Source organism: Loxodonta africana, chromosome 16 (assembly GCF_030014295.1).
Source record: "Loxodonta africana isolate mLoxAfr1 chromosome 16, mLoxAfr1.hap2, whole genome shotgun sequence".
Lineage (NCBI taxonomy): Eukaryota > Metazoa > Chordata > Mammalia > Proboscidea > Elephantidae > Loxodonta > Loxodonta africana.
In genome coordinates, this window is record NC_087357.1 from 58,351,632 (window position 1) to 58,375,984 (window position 24,353).

At 39.7% G+C, this 24,353-nt stretch overlaps 1 protein-coding gene across 1 annotated transcript in view; it reads right to left on the reverse strand.

Moving 5' to 3' along the window:
* Nucleotides 1–23,995, reverse strand: part of ANK3 (ankyrin 3) — a 713,581-nt gene extending 689,586 nt beyond the window's left edge. Inside the window, exon 1 of the mRNA XM_064269618.1 lies at nucleotides 23,889–23,995. Coding sequence (XP_064125688.1) covers nucleotides 23,889–23,942 — 54 coding nt within the window. The 5' untranslated portion in view covers nucleotides 23,943–23,995. The remainder of the gene's footprint in view (nucleotides 1–23,888) is intronic.
* Nucleotides 23,996–24,353: the final 358 nt, after the last annotated feature.

Genomic DNA, 24,353 nt, shown 5'->3' on the forward strand with positions numbered 1-24,353 from the left:
CACTGTCCTACTGCTACCCTGGGTCACCCCCTACCCAGCAGTCCCATCATACAGCCATTTTTTTTTTCTTTCCCTTTCTTTTCTTCCTCCCATCTAGCCTCCTACGCCACCTCTCCCCCAAACCCCCGTCACCTCTGGGTCTGTCCCGCCAGCTACAGGCAGGCTGCCCCCTTTGTCTTTTTCTTTTTTGTTTTTCTCTCTCCTTCCTAACTAGCTCTTTAAACCACCTCCTCCCCTTCCAGCGGCCCCCACCATGCTGCCACAAATAAAACATAATTCTTTGTCATATCCATATACAATTTATTTCATATTTTTCACCTTGGGAGTATTTAGACATTTAAAATAAAATTGTTGAAACATTTCATTATAAATCCATATATATGTATATTAGCACATTGCAAAGTCCTTGAGAGCAGAGATGGTATTTAATTTGCCATTGTAAACCTAATACCTAGCACACAGAGATCTGCCAGTATCAACAAATTAAAGGAATAATGCATAAAAGCATGCAAGTTCTGAAAATAAACATACACATGCACAAATATCTGCTGGTGGGAGACTCAACAAATCCAAGGTTTTACAAAAGAGGTGACATTCATAAGATGGGTGTAGAGTACGGGAGACCCTTCTGGAGGAGGTAAGGGTGGGGAGAATACACAGAGAACAGTCTGAACAAAGGCCCAGAGATAAGGATGGGGAGTATATCTGAGAAATGAAGTGTCTTCCAAAACCAGAATAATGGTTATTTTAGACACTACAATTAAAGTTATATTGACATTTTGCAAAGTTGATTATTGAATTGTAGGTTTTCCAAATCTGCAACTATGTTCTAGCATGAACGTTATGGTTTTTTGTTTTTGTGATGTTCCTTTCTTCAATTCAAGCTTTGTGATGGCTTCTGGCCAAAAAAAAAAAAAAAAAGGTTCCGATCTGAAGATCACAAGTTTAAAAACTTGAGGGCCATGTCAACCAAATTAACTTGGCTCTATTGCTTAACAAAAGAAAAACTAGAAAAGTGCATGTACAAATTAAAATAAATCTAACTCCAACATTAGAAAATTTACGTTAAGTGGATGTCTTTCAGATGTTGAGCTAGGAATACCATATTCCCATTTGAACGATAACACAGTATTGCTACATATATATTCATCTTGAACTAGTTTTTCTTGTGCGTCTGTTACCAGACATGAATATGGCAAAAAAAAAAAAAAAAAATGATAACCCCATCACGAATTAATACCATATCCTGTAAAAATTGTATTTGAACACCCAAATTCGAGAGTCAGAAAACATCATTTTAAATACAAGGTTCACTTTTTTTTCTTGCAATTTCTATTAAGAAAAGTGATTGAAAGAAAATAAAAAATGTATGAGAAATTATTGCTATAATCTAAATATACCCCAAAACCACACACATTGCAGCCAACTCAATTTCGACTCATAGTGACCCTATAGGACAGAGTAGAACTGCACCATAGGTTTCCAAGGCTGTCATCTTTATGGAAGCCAATTGCAACATCTTTCTCCAGGACAACAGCTGGTGGGTTCAAACTACAGACCTTTCTGTTAGCAGCCAAGCACTTAACCACTGAGCAACCAGGGCTCCTTGTCTAAGCATTGCGTCTCATAAATAAAGCAAGCACTTGGAGAAACAAACCTTATAGTCAATGGAAATTAAGAAAATATTGTTAAGGAATAAAATTTCAAGCCTAATTCAAAAAAAAATTATGAAAAAAAAAGTCACAACCTTCCACACTTGAGCCATGAGCTGCCCTCTATTTTCTCTCACAATTTCACATTTACCAATGTTAAAGAGAAAAAACACTTCAGAAAGATTTCCATGTTGAGTCTCAGTTTAAATAATAGAATATACAACTGTCACCAGAAGCGGAGAGTGTAGAAATGGCAGCTGGGTTGTCACCTGAGCAACTGGGCTCCTAGTACAAATGTAAAGGAGCAGTGCAACCTCAGAAACCAACAATAGCCTTTATCCAATTGGTGATTTGTAAAGCCACCAGGTACTAGTTCCTCTTCACTTTATTCCTCGAAGCTCAGTTTTAAAAGCCAGCATTTCATATCTTGCCTTTACGTTGGTCAAAAATCTATGATCACATCTTAAAACAGCACAGACCACTTTTCACCATTCACATTGGCAAAGGTGAAGAAAAAAGTAAGAATACTGTGCAAGGGAGATTTCAGGAAGTAGGTCCCCTTGTATACTGTTGTATACCGCTGGTGAGATACAAACTGGTACAATCTATCTGAAATAAGATTTGGCATAAGCAAAAAAAAAAAAAGTTCATATCCTTTCCGCATGTTCCACTTCCGGTAACACATTGCAAGGGAATATCTAAGGATGTGCCTCCACCCAGTCTTATCATGGAATGCAGCTATTGAAAATTGTGCTATATGCTGCACTTTGTTTGCAAGAAAACAAATTCACAACATACTGCTATTTGGAAAAAGCAAATTACAAACATTTAACTAAATTAGTTTACTTAAATGCATAAAAGATAACAAATAGTCTAAAAGATACCCACCAAAATATAAATAGTGGTAGAGTTATGGCTATTTCATATCCTCCATTATAGGTATCTGCATTTTCTAATACAGAGCTTCCCAGCTGATATGCACCAGTATATTGGTACGCTCTACATGGGTTCCAACAGTAGGAGTTATAAATCTCTTCAGTTTGTGAAGCAGTGGGGAAGACCTCAAGGTGTCACCTCTAACTGGGAGCATCCTGGTCCTTACTCCAGAGTGACATGTTACAAAAAAGGCTAGGAAGAAATTTAACTGATATCTCTATATTGAACATGTTTTACTTATGTAATAAAAAAAAATAATTATTATACATGATACCTTTAAAACCAAAATCACGCCCATGGCCAATGACTCAATTCTGATTCATAGTGACCCTATAAGACAGGGTAGAACTGCCCCGTAGGGTTTCCAAGGAGTGGCTGGTGGGTTTGAACTGCTGATCTTTTGGTTAGCAGCCGAGCTCTTAACCACTGTGCCACAGGGCTATAAAGCATAGCAATAAAAAAGAGCTTACTATCAACCAAGTACTAAGCTTTACAATTCAATGATTGCAACAATCCTATGGGAGGTTATTACTACTTATTGTGCCCATTTTCCAGATAAGAAAACTGAGACACAAGTCAGCCAATGCTACTAATACAAACTCAGGCTTATCTGATTCTTAAAGGCCTTCACCTGTATTAGCATACCTCAGAATGTATTTGTATTGAAAAGCTTGAAAGAAAGTTACCAAGCAGTTGAGAGATCGAGGACATGTTTTCTCTGTTTTGGAGGTGGAGGAGTTGGTTTCATTTGTATTCATTTGACTGTGTTGTTGTAGTTGTTGTTAGGTGCCATCGAGTCAACTCATAGCAACCCTATGCACAACAGAACAAAACACCGCCCGGTCCTGTACCACCCTTACAATCATTATGCTTGAGCCCATTGTTGCAGCCACTATGTTAATCCACCTCGTTGAGGGTCTTCCTCTTTTCCACTGACACTATTTCTAATTTTTCGGCAGTGAACGTCTATTTTATAATTTAAAAAAAGTTATTTTAAGAAATACAAACTTCAGCTTCCGGCCAACATGGCACCATAGACAGAAGCACCACGCCGTCCCTGCACAGCAAAAACCTGAAAAACTAAGTAAAACAGACAAACATCTGTCCTGGAATCTGAAGTGTCGTATGAAAAGATAAAGAACTCAGCCAAGCACCGAATAGAGTAAGAAACTGACAGGGAACAGAGAGAGAGGAAAGATACGCGCAGAGGTTCCCTATCAGCTAACCACCCAGATTAGCTCCACATATCACAACTTCCCCCCTCCTTCCTGCCTACCTGCACCGTGCGCTGAGCATCAGAACCCCAAGCAGCACAGGCACGGCCTACCACAACCTGACCAGCACTGATTTCCAGTCCACCCCTTCGGTCCCAGAACATGCCACAAACAACCCATCCCATCCCAACCCCTTAAGCTGGACCTGCCCTGCCGCACCATAGCTGAGTGGCCGGCCCTGCCCATTGGACAAGCAGGTGAAAACTATTGTGACCGCAGATAAGCACACAGAATGCACAGCCCACCTGCTAGACATAACCAAATAAAACAAAAAAGCAGGATGAAACAAGCAGATCTACAATCAATAAATGAAGAAAAACATCTACTGAATGTCCTAAAGACTGCAGACAATTTTGAAACATAAAAAAAAAAAAAGGACATGATCGTTCCAGTAGGCATCCAAAATAAAACACCTGATGACTCTCCAGTCAAAGACAAGGCACTAGAACTACCTCACAGGGCATTCAAATCTCTAATATTCAGAGCTATCGAAGAGCTGAAGCAAAAAGCAGATGAAAACGAGGAAAAATAGACAAATTCATGGAAAATACAGACCAAAAAATGGAAGAATTCAGGAAAATAATTCAGAAACAAAATGCTACAATAAATTCACAGCTAGAAATCATAAAAAAAAAAACAATTAGAAATCTAAAAGATAAACAACAAGATTTCAGAAATTGTGTCACAGAAGGGCTGCGGAGCAGGTTGGAAACAATGGACGACAGAATCAGCAGAACTGAAGAAAAACAGATACAACTTTCTATGAGGAAAGATCAGAAAAAAGAATGAAGAAAAATGAAGAAACGCTGAGAATTATGTGGGATAAAATCAAAAGCAAAAATTTACAAGAGATCCGAGTTCCAGGACAGGGGCAGAAAATGGCTAACCCAGAGAGTAGTATCATTGAAAAATTGCTGACAGAAAACTTCCCTAAAATCATGAAAGATGAAAATCTGAACATCCAAGAAGCTCAATGAACTCCATATAGGATAGTCCCCAAAAGAAAATCACCAAGGCATATCATAATCACACTCACTAAAACCAAAGACAAAGAATCCTGAGAGCAGCTCAAGAAAAACAAAAACTCACATACAGAAGAAAAACAATAAGACTAGACTCTGATTATCTGGCAGAAACCATGCAAGCAAGAAGGCAATGGGATGACACATACATAAACCTTGAAAGAAAAAAATTACCAACCAAGAATAATATATCCTTCAAAACTCTTGTTCAAATATGATAGTGAAATTAGGACATTTCCAGATAAATAGAGGGAATGTGTAAAAACCAAACCAAACTTACAAGAATTATTAAAGGAAGTCCTTCGGTCTGAGAACAAACGACATTAGACCACAGCCTGAATCTAAGACACAAGATTATACCAGCCAGATACCAACCTAGGAAATGAACTCTCAAGGACTACCCAAAACCAACGAATTACAACAGGGAACCAGAAAAGTTAATCTGTAAACTACAACAACATCAGAACAATAAAAGAGGGAATTAATGGTATAGGTATAGAACTTTCTAATGGAGAGGAAGATAAGGTGATATCAAGTTATAACAGACTGGTTCAAACCTAGGAAGATAAGGGTAAATTGCAAGGTAACCATAAAGAAAGTTAACAAGCCTACTCACCAAAGTAAAGAAGAAAAACAAAGTCTCAACAAAAACAAAATCTACAAAAACGAAAGCAATGAAAAAGAAACTCACAAACAAAAGGAACTCAGCACAGGTGAGTAAGAGGAACAAAGAAAATGTCAGCACCACAAAAAAAAAAAAAACCTACAAAATGACAGCAATAAACTCACACCTGTCAATAATTACACTGAATGTAAATGGCTTAAATGCACCCATAAAGAGACAGAGAGCAACCGAATGGATTAAAAAAACAGGAGTTGTCAATATGCTGTCTACAAGAGACACACCTTAAAAACAAAGATGTAAAAATGTATTAAAAATCAAAGGAGGGAAAAAAATGTATCAAGTAAATAACTACCAAAAAGGAGGAGTGGCAATGCTAATCTCAGATAAAATAGACTTTAAAACAAAACCCACCATAAAAGACAAAGAAGGACACTGTATAAAGATTAAAGGGACAATCCATCATGAAGACTTAACCATAATAAACATTTACGCATCCAATGACAGAGCTCCAAAATATATAAAACAAACTCTAACAACACTGAAAAGACAAATTGACAGTTCCACAATAATAGATTTCAACACACCACTCTCGGGAAAGGACAGAATATCTAGAAAGAAACTCAACAAAGATACAGAAGAGCTAAAGGGCACAATCAGCCAACTTGACTTCATAGACATACATAGAACACTCCACCCAACAGCTGCAAAGTAGACATTCTTTCCCAATGCACATGGAATGTTCTCCAGAATAGACCACATCATCGGCCACCAAGCAACCCTCAACAAAACCCAAAACACTGAAATAATACAAAATATCTTTCTGACCACAATGCCATCAAAGTAGAAATTAACAACAGGAAGAGCAAGGAAAAAAATTACATGGAAACTGAATAGTACCCTGCTTAAAAACCACTGGGTAATAGATGAAATAAAAAAATTTCTACAGTCAAACAAGAATGAAAACACGTCATATCAAAATCTTTGGTACACAGCAAAGGCAGTCCTGAGAAGTCAATTTATAGAAGTAGATGCACATACCAAAAAAGAAGGGACACAATCAAAACATTAGCTATACAACTTGAACAAACAGAAAGAGAACAGCGAAAGATGCCCACAGCCACCAGAAGAAAGGAAATAATAAAGATCAGAGCAGAAGTCAATGAAATAGAGACTAGAAAAACAATAGAAAGAATCAACAAAACCAGAAGACGGTTCTTTGAAAGGATCGACAAACCACTGGCCAAATTGACAAAAGAAAAACAGGAGAGGACACAAATAACCCAAATAAGAAATGAAATGGGGGACATTACAACAAACCCAACTGAAATAAAGAGGATCATAACAGACTATTATGAAAAACTATACTCCAACAAATTTGAAAACCTAGTGGAAATGGACATATTTCTAGAAACACACTATCTACTCTAACACAAAATGATGTTGAAAACCTGCATACACCCATAACAAGAGAAGAGACTGAAATTTTAATTTTTAAAAAAACTCCCAGCAAAAAAAGCCCTGGTCCAGATGGCTTCACTGGAGAATTCTACCAAACATTCAGAGAAGATCTTACACCAGTACTACTCAAATTATTTCAGAACATAGAAAAGAAAGCGATACTTCTGAATTCATTCTATGAAGCTAGCGTAACTGTGATAACAAAACCAGGCAAAAACACCACAAAAAAAGAGAAGGAACCAATATCTCTCAAAGACACAGATGCAAAAATTCTCAATGAAATTCTAGCCAATAGAATTCAGTATCATATTAAAAAAATAATAAACCACAACCAAGTAGGATCCATATTAGGTATGCAAGGATGGTTTAACATTAGAAAATCATTCAACGTAATCTACCACATAAATAAAAAGAAAAGGATCACATGATCATCTCAATCGATGCATAAAAGGCATTAGCAAAAGTCCAACATCCATTCCTGATAAAAACTGTCAATAAAATAGGCACAGAAGGGAAATTTCTCAACATAATAAAAGGTATCTATGCAAAAACCAAAGGCCAACATCATTCTTAAAAGGGCGAGGCTGAAAATATTCCCCTTGAGAACAGGAACGAGACAAGGATCCCCTTTATCACCACCCCTATTTAACATTGTGCTGGAAGTCCTAGCTAGAGCAATAAGACAAGAAAAAGAAATAAAGGGCATTCAAATTGGTAATGAAGAAGTTAAACTGTCCCTATTTGCAGATGATATAATACTATACATAGAAAACCCAAAAGACTTCATGAGAAAACTGCTGGAACCAATTGAAAGATTCAACAGAGTAACAGGACACAAGATAAACATACAAAAATCAGTTGGATTCCTATACGCCAATAAAGAGAATAATGAAGAGGGTATCAGGAAAGCAACACCATGTATAATAGCCCCTAAAAAAATTAAATACCTAGGAATAAATCTAACCGGGGATGTAAAAGACCTATACAAAGAAAACTACAAAACGCTACTGCAAGAAACCAAAAAAGATCTATATAAGTGGAAAACCACACCATGCTCATGGACAGGTAGACTCAACATTGTAAAAATGACAACTCTACCCAAAGCAATTTACAAATACAACGCAATCCCAGCCCACATAACAACAACATTCTTTAAAGAGATGCAGAAACTTATCACTAACTTTATATGGAAAGGGAAGAAGCCCCAGAAAAGTAAAGCACTATTGAAGAAAAAGAATAAAGTAGGAAGTCTTGCACTACCTGAACTCAGAACCTACTATACAGCTACGGTAGTCAAAACAGCCTGATGCTGGTACAATGACAGATAACGCTGACCAGTGGAACAGAACTGAGAACCCAGATGTAAATCTGTCCACCTATGGTCACCTGAATTTGACAAGGGTCCAAAGTCCATCAAATGGGGAAAAGGTAGTCTTTTTAACAAATGGTGCTGGCAAAACTGGATGGCCATCTGCAAAAAAAAATGAAACAGGACCTATACCTCACACCATATACAAAAACTAATTCAAAATGAATCAAAGATCTAAACACAAAGCCAAAAACTATGAAGTTCAAAGAAGAAAAAATAGGATCAACGCTAGAGGTCCTAATACACAGTATCAACAGACTACAAACCACAACAAACAACACACAAACTCCAGAAGATAGGCTAGATGACTGGGATCTTCTAAAAAGTAAGCACTTATGCTCATGAAAAGACTTCACCAAAAGCGTAAAAAGTGAACATACAGCCTGGGAAAAAAAATTTGGCTATTACAAATCGGACAAAGGTCTAATCTCTAAAATGTACAAGAAAATCCAACATCTCTACAACAAAAAGACAAACAATCCAACTTAAAAAATGGGCAAAGGAAATGAACAGACATTTCACCAAAGGAGACATTCAAGTGGCCAACAGACACATGAGGAAATGCTCGCGATCACTACCCATTAAAAAAATTCCAAACCAAACCCGTTGCCATTGAGTCGATTCTGGCTCATAGTAACCCTACAGCCATTAAGGAAATGGAAATCAAAACCACAGTGAGATACCATCTCACCCCCGCATTACTAGCACGAATCAAAAAAAAAGGAAATATCAAATGTTGGAGAGACTATGGGAAGATCGGAACTCTTACATATGCTGGTGGGAATTCAAAATGATACAACCATTTTGGAAAATGATATGGTACTTCCTTAGAAAGCTAGAAATAGAAAAACAATAAGATCTAGCAATCCCACTCCTAGGAATATATCCTAGAGAAATAAGGGTCATCACACAAATAGACATATGCACACCCACGTTCATGGCAGCATTGTTCACAAAGGCAAAAAGATGGAAACAATCTAGATGCCCATCAACAGATGGATAAACAAACTGTGGTACATACACACAATGGAGTATTACGCAACGATAAAGAATAAAGATGAATCTGTAAAGCATCTTATAACATGGAAGAATCTGGAAGGCATTAAACTGAGTGAAAAAAGTCAATCACAAAAGGAGAAATATTGCATGAGACCACTAATGTACTGAAAAGGTTTACAAACAAAAAGAAACAACCTTTGATGGTTACAAGGGAGGGGAGGGGCGGGGATGGAAAAACACTAAACAGACAAGTGGTAACTTTGGTGAAGGGTAAGATAGTACATAATACTGGGGAAGCCAGCACAGCTTATACAAGGTGAGGTCATGGAAGCTCCATAGACACATCCAAACTCCCTGAGGGACCGAACTGCTAGGCTGAGGGCTGCGGGGACCATGGTCTCAGGGAACATCTAGCTCAACTGGCATAACATAGCTTATAAAGAAAATGTTCTACATTCTACTTTGGTGAGTAGGGTCTGGGATCTTAAACGCCTGTGAGTGACCATCTAGGATACTCTACTGGCCTCACCCCTTTGGAAGCAAGGAAGAATGAAGAAAACAAGATACAAGGGAAAGATTAGTCCAAAGGGCTAATGGACCATATCTACCACAGCCTCCACCAGCCTGAGTCCAGTATAACTAGATGGTGCCCGGCTACCACCACTGACTTCTCTGATAGGGATCACAATAGAGGGTCCTGGACAGAACTGGAGAAAAGCGTAGAACAAAATTCTAACTCAAAAAGGAAGACCAGGCTTGCTGGCCTGACAGAGACTGGAGAAACCCTGAGAGTATGGCCCCTAGACACGCTTTCAGCTCAGTAATGAAGTCACTCCTGAGGTTCACCCTTCAGCCTAAGGTCGGACGAGCCCATAAAACAAAAGGAGACTAAAGGGGCACATCAGCCCAGGTGCAAGGACTAGAAGGCAGGAGGGAACAGGAAAGCTGGTAATAGGGAACCCAAGGTTGAGAAGGGAGAGTGTTGACATGTCGTGGGGTTGTTAACCAATGTCATAAAACAATATGTGTACTATTTAATGAGAAACTAGTTTGTTCTGCAAACCTTCATCCAAAGTACAATAAAAAAAACTTTTTTAAGTATATCTATAAACTTCAATCAAAGACAAAGCGGTCATTAAAAATGGGAGGAGTCAATGAAGCAAGTACTTTACTTACCTGGGGGCGGGAGAGGGGGACCATGAGGATGAGACTACCTCAATTTGGGCCATGAAACAAAAACCCACTGCCATGGAGTCAATTCCGGCTCAAAGAAACAGAAGGGGAAAAAGCATCCTTAGTGCCACCTTATAAAAACATGACTAAGCTGGCCATATCCAAATAATAATTCTCTATAGCTCCAGTTCACTTCCAAATGTAACTTCCAAACACTGCACAGGGACCAAAAGCTTCTGTGCACAGGGACCAAAAAACCTTGATTCACACTGAGAAAAACCTCAACACACATAGATAGCCAATCATTTTAGAGAATGGAATTCTGTAACTTCGTGAATAAAAAATACAAATGTACGACAATGATCGTATAAAATTTTACAAACATAAAAAATGTCTAAGACACCAACTTGCTTCTACCTTTTCTTTAGCTTAAATTTTTCTTTGACTTTTTTTTTTTTTTTTTGGCTGTGTCTGATTTTTAATTAGAAAATACACGCTCATTTTAACATATCAGAGAAAAGAAAAGTTAGTAGTTCCTCCTCCCCCTCAAGATCCTCTGAGATAACCAGTCTGGCAACAACCTTTACTACACTCAGGCAAATTACCATGACTTTTCTTTTTCTGTCTTTTTGTTTTCAAAATGGGCTCATGTTATGCTCACTACTCTGTAATTTTCTTTTTTTCCTTAACAATAAATAACACACATTCTCCCAGTTTACCATGTACAGCTCTCATGTTTACATTATCTTTATCATATTCCATGTAATACATAAACCGTAACACATTCAACCAGTCCCATTGAGGTAAATTCAGTTGTTTCCAGTGTTTTTGCTTTACAAACATTGCGATAATAAACACCCTTATAAATAAATCCTTACATACTGATGTTTTCATTTCTGTAGCAGAGGTTCCCAAAGCTGGGTGGCTGGAGCAGGGTAAGAATGTTATTTTGATACATATAAAAATAAAACAAAAAACCAAACCTGTTGTCATTGAGTCAATTCAGACTCACAATATGACTAAATTCCCAAAAACATTGTACAAACTGACACAGAAATTAACAAGATTTGGAAGAGCCTATACCCTGAATATTCTGACTAAATAGGTTTTTTTTTGTTGTTTTTTCCTTTTTGGCTAATCTGATAGATTTAAAATGCTATCAAATGGAAACTAGTTATTTTAATCTCTTATGATTTATGAATTTAATGTCTTTTCTACATGTTTACTCATTAGTTGCTTTTTCTCTTCTATGTGTGTCTGTTCATAATTTTTTACCATTTTCCCTTAAGTACTTTGTCCTTTTCTTCATGCTACCTAGGACCTCTCTATATACTACAGATATAATACTTTGTCACAGTAGTATAAATATTTTCTCCTAGCCTGTATGCGGACTTTAATTATGATACCATTTGCCAAATCCTTTCGTTATAAACTTGACAAATGAATCAAAAGACCATAGCATTGAATTTCTGGTGTAAGAAGCACACACTGGTGTTTTGCCTTTTGCATGAGGTCTCCACAATTTTCACATACTTTTCTGCTACCTAACAGAAGCAACTGATAATCTCAGTAATCTCTATTTTTAAAGATCACTTTAAAGGAAAAAAGTTAGACTAACATCCACCATTTTATGGTGGGGGGGGGAAGAAGAGGGAGTTTAAGCAAAGGAACCAAATGTTCTTTGTCAGAAGAGAATTTGTGAGAACAGTCCCTTCCTTACCAGAGTAATAAACGGGAGAACTGCATACTATTAACATACATTAACACAAATGTTACACACATAAAGTCACTATTAATAGTAGACACTCAAAAGATGGTAACTACAGGCCAGGCACTGTGCTGTTAAGTGCTTTACGTGGAAGATCTCATTTAATTCTCTCAACAACCCTATGAGATGTGCACCTCCATTTTAAAGATAAGGAAATGAGTCTCTGAGAAGTTAATTTACTTGTCCAAGCTCACACAGGTACTATGGGATCCCAACACTAAACTATGCTAAAATGGTTGTGAGGTCAAACCTTCTGAAAGATATTAGACACTATTATATATGCATACCCTTCATTTTCAACATCTTATATATATATTTTTTTATATATATACATCTAATGTAAATGTGTGTATATTTCAGATGTAGATGTAAAAATATATATACTTGAAGGCCAAAATAATCTCAACTAACACTGACCCACAGGGGACCATGCTGGCAAACACTGTCCAACTGCCAAGCATCCTATTTGCTCAATAGCCATCAGCTGAGCATCACATGTGAGATAGCTCCTAGAGATGGAAACACAGATACAAAAATGGAAGAAAAACCTAAATATGCCTTCTAGAAGCCCACTGTTGAGTTAGGGAAGAGAGATTAAATGATTCCAATAAAATATGGTAAATGCCATGAGAGCAGAACATATGTGAAGTACTACAAGGCTAAAGGAGTGACTGCCACCACCTGGGAAAGTCTAGGAAGGTTGCCTGGAAGAGGAGATATTTGAGCTAGTCTTGAAGGATTTAGGATTTGCAGGGATTTGATAGGAAGAGAAACAACGAGAAAGGCACAAACCAGCAGAGAGAAGACTTACACAAAGACATGGAAGAATGAAAAGGCACAGTCCATATGGGGAAAGGTGGGAGAAATAAGTACTTCATGGTCTCAAGGTCAGATGTTTCACAGAACGCAATGAGTGAAAATAAGCTGTCTTGTGACAAGACAGCAAAAGTTCTTCTGTGCAACCCTAAGAAGTTTGGAATTTATCCTAGTTATAAGGTAACCACAAAAGGTTTTTAACCAGGAGAATGACATCATATCTTTGTTCTGTAAAGTTAAGTGGGTAGGCCAGATGTCTGCGGAAAGACAGTGTGGAAACAAGGGGACAATTTGGGCAACTGTTCAACTAGCCCAGGTGAAAGATGATTAGGCCCAGAACCAAAGCAGTGGCACAGAGATGAAGAGAGGGTTGGATTCAAATGACATTTCTGAGGTAGAACTGAAAGTATTTGTACCTCATTATATGAGAGGCAGAGAAAGGTCTCATTAATGACTCAGATTTCTAACAGGCAGATAGTGATCATTAACAGATAAAGACCTTCTTTAGACATCCCTGTATTTACTCAACATTCCATGGTCTTCATCAATTTTCGGGCAAAACTACAGTTTAGAATTAGCACACTGGGAGGGTCTGCAAAATAGCACGTGCTAGTTTTGACAGCCTCACCACAGTTTGGATCTCAAGAGCATGGGGATTCTTTAAGCTGGTAGAAATCATACCAGTTAGAAAGAAACTCTGTTGAAGTTAAGTGATTTGGCCAGCATGTGTAGATTTTTAGCAACAGACTAAACCCCGATTTCCCAACTCAGAGAGCAATGCATTATACTGATCTTTCAAACGCCTGGAGAATTTCAGGACTGATCAGTGCTACACACTTGAGGTTCAGTGAAGGCCTAAGTGAACATCCACACCAACCGAAGGCATGCCATTTTTAGCAGCTTTTAATCCAGAGTCTGCAAAATGCAGGAAGGGCCCACAAAGAGACATGAATTATTGTTTAAATACTCAACTGTGTTGGACTTTAGGAGCCCTGGTGGTACAGTGGTTAAGTGCTTAGCTGCTAACCAAAAGGTCAGCGACCTGAACCCACCAGGATAAAGTTGTAGCAGCCTGCATCTACTAAGATTTACAGCCTGGGAAACCCCATGGAGCAGTTTTACTCTGTCCTACAGGGTCACTATGTGTCAGAATCAACTTGACGGCAGTGGGTTTTGTGTTGGACTTCAAAAGAGTCACAGGTTCTTGGCATACCTAATGCTTTAATAAGATTAAAAACTGCCAAACCCTCAAAGAGATGCTAAAAATCCCAAATCTCTTAAAAAATCAAATGTTAAAGTGTCTAAGCATCATTGAGATAGTATTTGCTATTATCATAGGGTCGTTACGAATCGGAATCAAGTCGATGACAACAGGGTTTTTTTTGGCTTTATCACACTTGGTAAGATGCTAAAGTAGTTCAATGGAACAGTTACACTGAAAAGAGTTGTGCGTTAGAAAAAAAAAAAAGTTTTACATACATATAGAGAGAGAGAGAGAAGGAGCCCTAGTGACACAACAGGTAAGCACGTGGCCTTTCGGTTAGTGGTTCGAACCCACCCAGTGACTCCATGGAAGAAAGACCTGGAGATCTGCTTTTGTAAAGATTACAGCCAAGAAAACCCTATGGGGCAGGTCTACTCTGTTACATGGGGTTGTCACGAGTCGGAATCGACTCAACAGCACCCAACAACAACAACAGAGGGAGATTCATTTATTCATATAGCATAAAGCAATTTGAATTAAATAAATTCCCTAATCACATGATTTGATTCTCACAGCTCTGAAATGGATAAAGCGTTACCACTTTCCCCATTCTGTAGATGAGGAGCCTAAATCACAGAAAACTTCAGAACCACACTTCTGAATCTCATTTTTACCACTTGCATATCCTCTGACTTTAGTTTGTATTCCTCCTACTGGATCTCAGTGCTTCCTGTGGCTAACCATTTTATTTAAATTGTTGAGAAAGATAGAATACAGCATTAAAATTAATTCTTTATTGTCCATATTTCATTGGATGGTACTATAGATGAGACTCTTACACAAGAGCTAAGCCTTCCACTGCAGACTACAGGTAAACCTGAAACTCTCCTCTGTGAACTGGCCACAAGCAGGTGAACACTGGAATGACTAAAGGTGTAGTCAATTTCTCTCTATCATTAAAATAATTGAGTAACTAACCTCCTTGTCTCAGCAGACTTCGTGTACCAAAGACCAGCAATACCTCCACAAGAGCGAGGTGTGAACACTTCCAAAGGCTGAGAGTTTTGAGTTGAATTTTTAACCATTATGACTTTTTAAAATAGTCAGGATAGTTGTTGACTCTACAAAAATGTACTATGTGCATAAAATATAATTATAACCATTTTAAATAACTATCATTTCAGAAGGATTGCAAACAATAAGGAGAAAGGAAAGGTAAATTAAAAAGCAATCTATCGTACTTCAAATTTCACTCGAAAGACAAGTATTAAATAGAAGTTGATATATCTGCCACAAAAATTACACATCTAGATCCTTTAAGGATAAAATATAAATGCAAATAGCTATTTCAATCTACAATGGGATCCTGAGTACCTTGTGAGTCCATAAAGAATAACAGGGATAATCTCAGTATTTTAGAATTAAATATTTAGCATATTACATTCTAATTCTGCAACAACTAATAATACTATATGGCACATCAGTCTCCGTTGTCTAAAACACAATATTAACAAGAAACATAATTTTAAAATTATAACAAATCACATGTATTGCACTGTAAATATTGTAAAAAGAAAAGAATGTTGCTATCAGTGTGAACTTTCACTTGAAATTTTAGAAACCAATCCAAATTTTATTTCACATTGAGCATCTGTCCCATATAATAATAATATATGGCTGCTTTGGTTAGGCCTAGTGGTGACAGAGTTGATCACAATAAAATGTACTCAAATTGCTTCAAGGTACAACATGTTCTTGTTTTTGTTTTGTTGTTTTAATTTCACCATTCAAAACCCAAAACCCATTGCCACTGAGTCGATTCCTGCTCGTAGCGACCCTATAAGGGCAGAGTAGAACTGCCCCACAGAGTTTCCAAGGAGCACCTGGTGCATTCAAACTGCTGACCTCTTGGTTAGCAGCTGTAGCTTTTAACCACTACACCACCAGGGTCTCCTTCAGGGGGTTGAATTACTCATACTTTTCATGCAAAGAGGGATATCATTGCTGATGTCAGAGGGATTCTGGCAGAAAACAGAGAATACCAGAAAGATGTTTACCTGTGTTTTATTGACTATGCAAAGGCATTCAACTGTGTGAACCATAACAAATTATGGATACCATTGGAAACGAATGGGAATTCCAAAGCTCTTTATGGGGCAGTTCTACTCTGCCATATAGGGTCGCTATGAGTCGGAATCGACTCGACGGCACTGGATTTGGGTAATTGTGCTCATGTGAAACTTGTACATAAACCAAGAAGCAGTCATTCAAACAGAACAAGCAGACACCGCATGATTTAAAATCAGAAAAGGTGTGCATCAGGGTTGTGTCTTTTTAACATACTTATTCAATCTGTACACTGAGCAAGTAACCTGAGAAGATGGACTATATGAAGAACTCGGTATCAAGACTGGAGGAAGACCTACTATATGCAAATGTCACAACCTTGCTTGCTGAAAGAGAAGAAGACTTAAAGCAATTACTGATGAAGATCAAAGACTACAACCTTCAGTATGGATTACAGCTCAAAATAAAGAAAACAAAAATCCTCACAACTGGACCAATATGCAACACCATGATAAACAGAAAATATTGAAGTTCTCAGGTATTTCATTTTACTTGAATCCACAATCAACACCCAAGGAAGCAGTAGTCACGAAATCAAAAGACACATTGCATTAGGCAAATCTGCTACAAAAGACCTCTTTAAAGTGTTAAAAAGCAAAGATGTCACCTTGAGGACTAAGGTGCACCTGACCCAAGCCATGATACTGTCTTGTGTGTGTGTGTGTGCGCTTTAAGTGAAAGTTTACAAATCAAGTCAGTCTCTCATACAAAAACTTATACATACCTTGCTAAGTACTCCTAACTGCTCTCTCCCTAGGCAGACAGCACACTCCCCCTCTCCACCCTGTATTCCCCATGCCTATTCAACCAGCATCTCTCTCCCTCTGCCTTCTCATCTTGCCTCCAGACAGGAGCTGCCCATACAGTCTCATTTGTCTACTTGAGCTAAGAAGCTCACTCCTCACCAGTATCGTTTGCCATGATATTTTTCAATCACCTCATATGTATGTGAAAGCTGGACAATGAATAAGAAAGACCAAAGAAGAACTAAGGCATGTGAATTACAGTGTTTGGTGAAAATTACTAAATATACCATGGACTGCCAGAATAACGAATAAATCTGTCTTGCAAGAAGTAAAGCCCGAATCCTCCATAGAAGCGAGGATGGCGAGACTTCATCTTACATGCTTTGGACATGTCATCAGGAGGGACCAGTCCCTGGAGAAGCACATCATGCTTGGTAGAGGGTCAGTGAAAAAGATGAAGACCCTCAGCAAGATGGACTGACCCACTGGCTGCAACAATGGGCTCAAACTTAGCAACGATTTCGAGGATAGCACGGAACCGGGCAGCATTTCGTTCTATTGTACATGGGGTCAGTACAAGTCAGAATCAACTTGACGGCACCTAACAACATCAGTTCATGACACATTATCATTGCTTTATTTTGTGGTTAAAGCAATTGATTGCTAACTGAAAGGTTGGCAGTTCGAAACCACCAGCGGCTCCGCAGGAGAAAGAAGTGGTAGTCTGCTTCCATAGGGATTTACAGCTTGGAAACCCTGTGGGGTCACTATGAGTCAGAATCAACCCAACAGCAATAGCTTTGGTTTCTGGGGTTTTTAATTTTTTGTATTCTTTACCTATTATTCCTTATTCCTTCATAGCCCACTGCCATGCACAGGGTCTCACAGAGCCATTCTCATGCACTTAATGTGTATCTTAAGTGTTTTCTTACGAAATGTATACTGTGCTACGCTCATGAATATTTAATTCACATAAATGATTTAATGTTACATATCTTACACTCTTTCACTTTTTTTTACCAAGGACTATATTCTGAAGATCCATCCATGTTGTTTTTATTTAATCTATAGCTTCTAACACCTGCAGACAACTCCATGATCTACGTCCCTCTTTTACCTTTCCCTCTTCCAGCAATGGTTGCCCTCCAACTGCCCTCAACCACTAATAACACAGCAGTGAATAACCTTGAACACGTCCTCTTAGGAACCTGTGGGACACGTTCCAGTGTCCACCTATGGGAATGGAATTGATGGGTCATAGAGTAAATGACTAGTTAATTTGCTTAAGTAATGCCAGATTGCTTGCCAGAACAGCTGCCCCAATCTACTCTCCCACCAAGGACATACAAGGACTCATTTCTTCCCTCCTTCCCTCATTTGGTTTTCCCAACTGTTAACTCCATAAAGGCCAAGAACAAGTCAACCTCTGAACCTTACTTTTCTTTTCAATAAAATGAGAATATCTACTTTAATAACATGATTATGGTTGTTGTGAAAAACCAATGTAAAGAAATAATACGAAAGCACTTTAAAAACTGGACAGGGAATGGCTATTTACAAATTATTGTTTCTTATTCTTTTAATGATCATTTCTAACTATGTCACTTCCCTCAAAAAAACAACAAAAAAAAGAGGACATAAGTTAATAAGCTTGAAGCTTGGAAAATGAAACTTCCTGAACATTAAGGGAAGCTGTAATGGATTAAAGCTTTGACTAGGCAAGCTACCGACTTGGAGAATATAGTCACAAGTCCTTTTTCTGACAAAGGACTTATATCCAGAGTATATAAAGAGCTCTTACAAAGACGGAAACCCTGGTGGCGTAGCAGTTAAGTGCTATGGCTGCTAACCAAAGGGTCGGCAGTTCGAATCTGCCAGGCGCTCCTTGGAAACTATGGGGCAGTTCTACTCTGTCCTATAGGGTCACTATGAGTCAGAATCGACCCGATGGCACTGGGTTTGGTTTTGGTTTTCTTACAAAGACAAAACAATCCAATTTTCTAAATGGACAAAAGACTTTTACAGGCACTTTACAAAGGAAGATATAAGAATGAAAAATGCCTCTTAGTAACAAGGAAACATATCGCTTTATTATTAATCTCTATACCTCTCCCTTTGCATTTAAGTTTTTTTTTTTTTTTAAACCATAGGCTGTTACAGTTGGAATGAACCTTAGAAACTGTTTTTCCAACTCTCTCCTTTTTCAAATGGAGAAATTGAAATCCAGGGAGGGGATATGATTCCAAAGTTACAGAACTGGTTAAATGGAGAATCTTCACCTCCTGAGTTCACCACTACTTTTCTCTCCATTACTCAGGGAGACAGGAGTTCAGTTTCAGCCCTTTGCAAACTGCAAATTGTATAGCCTTCCTGAAGTTCAGTTTCTTTGTGTATAAATCATCCCTTATGGTTTGGTCTGAAGGATAGGGGCAATGGATGCAAAGCATCTACCATGAGAGGGACAAGAAACCGTGGCTGTTATTATTCCTAAGCAAAGCAGTTACATTTTCTAGATGCATATGTCTTCTCGATCCAATTGGACTATAAGCTTTTCAAAGGTTTAAAAACAAGGCTCACACCGTGCACCTGACCTAAGAGTACCTTTCGTATAAGAGCTCGAGAATATCAAGTCATCACAGCTGCTCCTTAATCTGAATGCCAGGTTCTTCTTGTCAGTTATTTGATCACTCATTCAACAAATATTAATTGAGGGCTACTGCATGCAAAGGCCTGTGTTTGGTGCTAAAGAGCAAAGTTGCAGTTCCAACAAAGTTATTCTTTACCAGATTCCATATACATCATCATAATGTGGAAAAAGGAATGGGGAAGGAAAGACCCGCACTTGTATGGAGAAGCCTTGGCATCAAGCCTTGGTCTTCTCCAGAGAAGCAGCACAGTGCACACGTGTAGCTAGATGCTAGAGGGACACAGCAGCTAATGATGGATCACCGTAGTCATTTTCAAACCACCTCGGGAAACAGCCTTGCTAATTTAGCAACACACAGTTCTCCAGATCTTTATTCTACAGTGGCATTTAAATTAAGTTCCCTACCACGCCAGGTCCATGTATTCATGCACTGCCCAGAAAACAAAACATATCGAAGGCCAATTTTCCAGTATTTCTACTTTCTTTAATATTATCTGAAAACTGCAGTAACTAATCTGATGAAAGAAACATCACTTTCAAACATGCTGGGACAAGTATCCAAGGTGTATTTCAACAGCTGTAGATTTTGAAGATGTCACCACATCTTTCAGAATTCAATCAAGAAAAAAATACATAGTACTCAAACAGATACTCACTTTAAGTTTAATACAACGTCCAGTCTATAACCACAGTTGGGCTGCCGGTGCTTAAAATTTTTTTTTTTTAACAGAAAGTAGGTAATATCAAATAACTTCAACCATTATATAGTGGATAAAAAAAAACCAAACCCAGTGCCGTCGAGTCGATTCCGACTCATAGCAACCCTGTAGGACAAAGTAGGACTGCCCCATAGAGCTTCCAAGGAGTGCCTGGCGGATCTGAACTGCTGACCCTTTGGTTAGCAGCCATAGCACTTAACCACCTCGCCACCAGGGATAGAAGGCAATTTTAAGCTGTTTTCACCTGTTGACATTAGATGAAGATGAAAAACTGCCAATCTGTGGCCCTATTTTTCCAGGTGAGGTCAGTGGTGGTTCAGTGGTAGAGTTCCGGCCTTCCAAGGAGAAGACCCAGGTCCAATTCCTGACCAGTGCACCTCATATGCAGCCACCACCCATCAGTCAGTGGAGGCTCCAGTGTTGCTATGATGCTGAGCAGGTTTCAGGAGGGTTCCCAGACTACAATAAACTAGGAAGAAAGGTCTGGCCAGCTACTTCCAAAAATCAGCCAATGAAAACCCTAGGGATCACAGCAATTAGGTCCACAGCCGATCACAGGGATGGCAAAGGACCTGGCAGTGTTTAGTTCCACTGAACATGGGGCTGCCATGCGTCAGAGCCAACTTGATGGCAGCTAACAACATTTTTCCAGGTACCTTAGCATTAATCCAACATCTCGTTGGCATACACATTTGCCAAACTCAACAGTAGAGTTAGCTGAACAGGTGAACAACAGCCCATAAATTCATACAAGGAAAGGTTACTTCAGATCTGATTAGATCATTAGTAACCTTGATCTTTTCAGAAGGGTTAACTTCAATAATGTGAGTTTGGGGAAGTTGTAGCAAGACTAATCCCAATTAAAAATCAGTTTCAATGTTTTAACTTAGAATCATTCTCAGATAAAAGTGTCAGATAGCTGGTCTCCTCAATTTCAGGTATTTAGCTTATTCATAAAAGTAAAAATGCCATTTATATAGGCTAGAATTTCACACAATTACCAATTTGGGCAATGATTTACTAAAATTACAATAACACATTCTATACAAATATTATCTGCATAAAAATGGATAACTTTTAAATCAAGAAGTTACTAATTAGAAATCAAACTGAGAACAATTGCTAAGAGTCCTGAGCAATTATATTCCCTTCTATGACCAAAATATTATTGTAGAATTCGGCCCATTCACTTGTTCTATAAACCCATTAACACTGCAAAAAGAAAAAAAAAAAGTTTTGAAGTACTGAATAAAGGAAAACCGCAATTCTAATATAATCACCGCCACAAAAATGCAAACGAATTCAAAATCCCCAGTGTTTTCCTGGATTCCAAAACACACCACTGGTCTTTACATTGTCTAAAGGACATTGAGCCACATTCTCTGCGATGGAGCCTAACACATCGTTGTGCTGACTGCAAAACAGATATTTATTTATGCCTTCACAAAAAGAACACTGAAAACCACCATAAATAACAGTCCAACTACAGTCCAGATTCACAACTCACTCATTCATCTTCCACTGATTTGAGAGCTATGAGAAATCGGCCGTCTAGATATTAGTGACCGGCCTGGAGATATCTGACTGACTGCTTTATTTCAGTCAGTTTTCCTTTCAGAGATGTTAGGGGTTTTAATTTTACAGTCACTTTCAATATTAAAAATTGGCTTCTCTAAAGATGCACAAGTTTGAGCCCAGGTCAGCAGATTATAAGGATGCCTGAATTGCTAAAGGAGCAGTCCGTGCCCGCTCTGAATGTCTCCCTCCGGTTTTCCTGTCAAGGCCTAGGTGCCCTGGCCAACACTCCTGAAAAAGGTCTGGGGTTTAGAGCCCTGGTATGAACTCCTGGGAGCTTTTAAAAGTGGCCTCTTCCAAAATTAGACAAGCCCCTCATACATTCAAACAAGCAAAACCAAAACTCAGAATCAAAGTAGCAATAAAAATCACCAACTTTGTCAAGAGTTGAGAGTCTTCTTTTGAAGAATTCCCCTTAATTCTGTGAGGATTTCCGGAAATGACAGGCAGGAATGAAGACAAGTTATGGGCTGGGAGTTTTGTGTGTTTCAAGGGCAATTTTATGTAATTTGAAACTAAGTAAAATGCTACTCAAACGTGCTTCATTTTCAACAACCTCGGATTTATCTATTTTTGTCCTAAAATAGGTAACTCATATACTTAACAAAAGTCTCAAACGGGAAGTGAAAGGTAAATCTTCCTCCCACCCATCCCCCAGGTCCCCTCCCCAGAGACAACTATTGTTTCCCGAGTACCCTTCCGTAGACATTCTCTGCACATGAAAACATACGCGAGTGTTTTAAACCAATTATCCTATATTTACACAAAGTGGCAGCTCCAAAATTGTTATTAAACGCCTCCGGGCTTAAAGGTAGCAATCTGCTGGGAACAGGGGGAGGAGGGGAGGCAGCATGAGAAGATTTATCTTGAAGCTGCGGTTTCAAGCACCGGTTTTTACTTAGTGTGCTTTTACTTGAATACCTTTGAAAGGCTCTCGGAGATTCCAAAAAAACAAAACACCAAACCCGTTGCCGTTGAGTCCATTCCGACTCATAGCGACCCTACAGGACAGAGTAGAACTAACCCCGTAGAGTTTCAAAGGACAGGCTGGTGGATTCAAACTGCCCACCTTTTGGTTAGCAGCCTGAGCTATTAACTACGGCGCCATCAGGAAGGTGAATCCCCCACAAGCCACCCCTTAGCACAGCCACTGTATTCTCACCGATCTACACTTTTATGTCGCAAACTTTAAAGTATATTTCATATTTTCAATGGGTTAAATGAAGTATCTCAATCCACCTTCCAAAAAAAAGAGCCGAATTCTGAAGGTAACTTTCAGAACCAGGTGATTTCCTTCCTCCCCGCCAAACGAGCTGCCTACTTCGGTCGTGTCCTTAGGAAGGGTTCAGCTTGGCACGAACGTGGAGGGGCGAACCAAGAACAGAGAAATCCCAAGAAGAGAGAAGAGGGGAGTTCTGGGCCGCGCTTTTCTTCTTCTAGACAACTTTCGAAACAGAAACCCTAAATTCATGGGCCCTCCCTCGCTCGGGATGCTCCCTGCGCTGAGACCGGCTTTGAGCTCACGCCTGCGCCCCGGGCCGCAACTTCGACCCCCGCGCCCGGGGCGCAGCCCGATCCCTACGAGGCGCAGGAATTGGGAATCCCCCACAGCTCGCCTTTCAGGCGCTCTCCGGCACCCCCAGGAGTGCGGGGCTCCAGGCAGCGCCTCTCTGTCCCCAGAGTTCCCGGGACCCTCGTCCCACCACTCCCGTCCGCCCGGGTCCCCGCGCGCCCCTCCCGGGACGAAAGCACAGGTAAGGGGGCGGCGCGGCGCTCACCTGCGCAGGAGGGGTGCTCTCCGCTCCAGCTAGAGAGGAGGACGAAGAGGCCATGTTGTGGGGCTACTGCTGCTGCTGCTGCTGCTGCTCCTTCCAGGAACTTTGCTCTCCCCTCCCGCCCCGCTCTTCCTGACCCCAAAAGTGGGACTCCTTTGGAAAAAGTACAGCTGCGGCTCAGGAACGCCAGGCACGGCTCTGCGGCGCCCGCCCCGCGCGCCGTCTCCTCCCCCTTGCTGTGTCGGCAGCGCCCGCCAGGTGCCCGCCCGGGCCGGTGCGGCGGGGGGCGGACCCGGCTCAGGTAGAGGCCCGGCGGCGGGACCAAGTGCGGAGCGCAGCGCTCCAGCCGGCTCCCAGCTGCCGTCTGGGCCCGCGGAGCATGCCCAGTCGGTCCGGCCCCACGCTCCAGGGGCTCCGGCTGGGGAGCCCAGCCGGTGCTCAGGGGTCTGAGCCGCGGCAGGGCCAAGG